Consider the following 4,562-nt stretch of genomic DNA (forward strand, 5'->3'; position numbering starts at 1 on the left):
CCCAGTGCTCTTCCTGCCATGGCAGGGGGTTGGACTAGATGATCTGCTCAGGTCCCTTCCGACCCTAGAAACTATGAAATATTTAAGGCACAGGTGGGATAGCTTGCCCAGACAAAACAAACAGCCTGTATGTTTGCATACTGCAGGGAAGCTATTTTGTGAGTGCATGGGCACATTTCTGGAAGCTGTTGTGGAACATCCTGGAAAAAAAAAAAAAGACTGGGGGAGGGAATAACAAATGAGAAAACAAGTACCAAATGCAGCCTGTCCACCTTTCCACGCAAGAAATGAAATTGTGACCCAAGACACCATGATGCAGACACCTAATTGGCTCTATGAGGCAGAAATTCCCAAAAGGAAGAAGAAAAAGCTGCCCAACCAATACTGATGGCTATGGGAGCACAATTACCCAGTGCAGTTAAAGAGGAGCTACTTCACTTGTCCAGAGCCAATGCAGAAGCTGGAGGCACATGAGGGTAACAGTGTTATAACTAGGGACAACCCATCTTGAGCCTGGCAACTAAGACTTTAGCTGTGGGATTCCCAGCTTAACCCATAACATAGAAGGATCCAGAAGCATATACCTGACTTTATGCCTGCCCAATTCATTTTAACAAACCTATAGCTACTCATATTATAGAGCAGTGGTGTTCAATCTCTGGCCCTTGGAGCTATGTCATCCAGCCCCTGGGGATCCCCAAATGTCTGGAAATTTGCCAGTGAGGGAGTGGCAGCAGCATTAATTGCCAGGCAAAGACCAGAGCCTTTAATACAGCCACCCCTCCTCCACTGCCAAGTTTCCAGACTGACGAGGAGCCCCATGGGCTAAATGACATGACTCTAAGCATCAGATTGCACCAGCGCACAAGGTCATTCCATGACAAGATCCAGCACAGGGCCAGACTGTATGGGATTGCACCTGTAGACCAACCACATGCTGCATCCAGCCATAGGGTCAGATATGTTAAGCATCACTGTTACAGAGGACCCAAGAAACAGACCTAACTGATATGTTGTAATAGTAGGCTGGCTAGAAAAGCAAATGTCCCCTTACCTGAATTACATCATCTTCTGCAACTTCATAGAGGAGCTCATCATGAAGTTGGAGGATGAAGAAACCTCCCGTGATGGGGTGTAACATCCTTCTGTTTCTCCTCCTCTCTAACCTTCCTACATAGGTTTAACAGTACAAAAATATGAAAAGTTAACTCCCATTACGCACAGGAGTATGTCTTCACCGAAAAGATCAACACACATTCATAATGCTATACAGCAAGATTCATGTCTGGCAGAGCTTAACAATGAAAATATCCCTGCCTAAAGAGGTACATATATAAGTCATTATTATGCTATATATCAATATTCATAGAGCTGCTAGCAAGGGAGAATGTTAATGCAAAGCTTTCCCAAAACAAACATTTTATCCCTAAATTATCTAGATGTGAATCAGAACACAAAGAGGGACAAGCACATCTCTTAGACCATCTGTTCCACAAGCAAATTTTAAACACAATCATTTTGGTTTTAATGAGAAGCTGGTTTATAACATTCTCCCAGGCAATGAATTAGGGATTTTGCTCTTCTTCTTCCAGAATAGTTTTAAGTGGCTAATTCCAAAAACCCTGCAAACTTCTGCCGAGCCAGCCAGCTGCAGTAATCTGGAATTGCAGCTACTGTTTCTGAAAAGCATGAGCTGCCATTGCCCACAACAACAGGCACAGATACAAACTTGGATCCCAGCAGGCCGGGCATGAGGAAAGTGGAATCCCTTTAGTATATTCTGTGTTAATTGCTTAAAGAAAATACTCAGAAATTAGCAACTGAAAGGTACAAGTTGGGGGTGGAGGAGGAGAGAGGAAAGGGGGATCCCATTTACAAATGTTGGCTATCCAAGGCTTTGTTCCACCTTTAAAAATAAGAATAACATCTAAACAGACCATTGCAGAAAAAACTCTTCTCACACAGTGCATACCTCTGGAAGGGGAAGAGGGTGGGGAAAGACAACCACTAGATAAACTGCAAAGATCACTGCATTGAGCACCTCCAAAGCTTTCTGCCCACTTAAACTCGTTTTAGCTGGGATTGCTGCTCACATTTCAAGGCTCTGAACTTCAGACAGCATTTAAAACTATTCTCTCTCAATGACTCTTTCCTCGAGTCACTGCAGTGCTTGGACCATTGTACAACTGGAAACTACCTCTGGGCCCTCACAGACATTTGATAAGTTTGCTATTGGTTCATAGCCCTGACACTTCACATGACATCAAATCTTGGCTTCATGAAGGAAAAAGCTCCCTGACAAATTTTAGAGCTTCTAAAATTAGCTATTATTTTGCTCTGAGACCTGTAATTGGAAGTACAGTATTAAGACAGCCTCCTGGTATGGATGGAAGGATATGAAATACCAAACAAATAAAAAATCTAAGACCCCCTAAAGTAACTTTTCTAGAACAAATGGCAGATTAACAAAAAGCATGGCTTGTGCTATACTATAAAAGGTTTTAATGGCATTCAGCTGAGAACAAGCTGCTTAACTTGATTATAGCTTTGCTAATTCATGAGTAATGTGGCCAACACAAATTTATGATGATTAAAGCTTCATACAACACCATTACAAACCATTTTAGATTTAATTCTAACGGAAGCGGTATTCTTTAACAACTAACTGTCACACCCAGTATTTTCTTGCTGCCTTTGAGACTAAAGCAGTGATTCTCAACTAGGTTACTGTGGCACCCTGGGTGCCTTCAGATCCTTTCAAGGGTGCCACAGAATGTCACACAATGTGAGCACTGCTAGGTTTGCAAACATGGTTCATAAGATAAACCCAGAGATTTCAAATACAAATCCGGTGTTAAAAACATTCTGATCTGTTGTGGTCTTTCTGAGTTTTTTGCAAAATAAAAGGTTGCTCTATTGTCCTTCTGTAGTCAAAAACTGAATGAAAACTAAGAGATGACTTTTCATAAGGGTTGCTTCAAGTCTAAAAGGTTGAGAATTGCTGAACTAAAGCATTTGCTTATTTTTTTCTTTTCCTAAGCAAATCAGTGGTAATGTCAAAGAATAGAGCACAGGTGGCCTCCAAGTTTCTTGACTCCAATTATTCACATTTTTTACATGCCCCCTGAACCAAACAGGTAATTGGGGGTTTTGCTGCAAACACACCATTTTTGTTTACAGGCTGAGCACACAATCCTCCTTTGGACTTGTATGGTATCGGGAAATAAATGCTTGTTCCTCACTCTTTGCCCAAATACCCCACCTGCTGAGTTTTGTTTTAAATGACTCTTACAAACTTCCAAGTTTTGCCCTCTGGCCTAAGGAGGAATGGAAGCCTACCTGCCCTGTCCATCTGAAACGAGTTCTCCAGGTGTCCATGGGACTTGATTGTGGAGGGGAAAGCTTCAAGCCGCCTCTGAATGTTCACAGTAGCTGTTTTGACAAGGTCAGCGGCAGAACCCTGAACAGTTGTATTCACAGCTTGCCGCTCTGCCTGAGGATCACGAAGATACCAGCTGTCAGTACACAACTTCTAGGCCCCACACCAACAAACCCAGTGTCACCTACACACAGCCATCCGCATCTCTGGCTAAGCCTCATGCATCTGCCATGGGGAAAAGAAGTCAAGGCATGCTCCACAAACACAGGCTGCCTCTACGCACTTGAGAAGAATTTCTATAAGCTTAAAATAGTCAACCCCCTCTGGGCCCCCCTTAGATCCCAGGGGAAGCGCACCTAGGTCAAGGGTTAGTGAGGAACTAGTCAGGGAACTTCTGGAGGGACTGGATGTATTTAAATCAGCTGGTCCGGATGATCTCCACCCCAGAGTACTGAGGGAATTAGCTGAGGTCATTGTGGTACCCCTGGCATGGCTTTACGAGCACTCGTGGTGCTCTGTTGTGGTGCCAGAGGACTGGAAGAGGGCCAACGTGGTTCCCATCTTCAAAAAGAGGAGGAAGGAGGACCCGGGAAACTATAGGCCAGTTAGTCTTACCTTGTTCCTGGGTAAACTTTTTGAGAAAATTATTCTGGCGCATATGCACGAGGGGCCAGCAGGGGAGATTATGCTTAGGGGCAACCAACACAGGTTCATTAGATGCAGGTCTTGTCAGACCAACCTGGTGGCCTTCTGTGACCAGGTCACCAAATCCTTAGATGCAGGGGTAGCAGTGGACATAGTCTTTCTGGACTTTCGGAAGGCCTTCGACACTGTCTCTCACCCCGTTCTCATTAAGAAACTGGGAAACTGTGGTGTCAACACCCACACAGTCAATTGGGTCGCCAACTGGCTGGAGGGCCGCACCCAGAGTGGTGGTGGACAGGTCTTCTTCGACTTGGAGGGATGTGGGCAGTGGGGTCCCCCAGCGCTCAGTCCTCGGGCCTGCACTGTTCAGCATCTTCATCAGTGACTTGGACGAGGGGGTAAAAAGCACCCTCTTCAAATTTGCTGATGACACTAAGATGTGGGGGGATGTGGGCATGCTAGAAGGGAGGAATAGGCTGCAATCGGACCTAGACAGGTTACAGAGGTGGGCGGATGAGAATAGGATGGGATTCAACAC

General features: G+C 44.7%; 1 protein-coding gene across 4 annotated transcripts in view; it reads right to left on the bottom strand.

The window, feature by feature from the left end:
- POLQ (DNA polymerase theta) overlaps positions 1 to 4,562 on the bottom strand; it is a 141,860-nt gene that overhangs the window by 44,361 nt on the left and 92,937 nt on the right. For all 4 annotated transcript variants that reach the window (XR_002099396.1, XM_019527057.1, XM_019527056.1 and 1 more), the window contains 2 exons: positions 3,340 to 3,493; positions 1,055 to 1,170 (listed from right to left, as the gene is read on the bottom strand). Coding sequence is in view for 3 of the 4 variants with exons in the window: in XM_019527057.1 (XP_019382602.1) it covers positions 1,055 to 1,170; positions 3,340 to 3,493 (270 nt within the window). In the remaining variant the exon portion in view is untranslated. The remainder of the gene's footprint in view (positions 1 to 1,054; positions 1,171 to 3,339; positions 3,494 to 4,562) is intronic.

This window comes from Gavialis gangeticus, unplaced genomic scaffold (genome assembly GCF_001723915.1).
Source record: "Gavialis gangeticus isolate Ggan-Ray unplaced genomic scaffold, GavGan_comp1, whole genome shotgun sequence".
Classification (NCBI taxonomy): domain Eukaryota; kingdom Metazoa; phylum Chordata; order Crocodylia; family Gavialidae; genus Gavialis; species Gavialis gangeticus.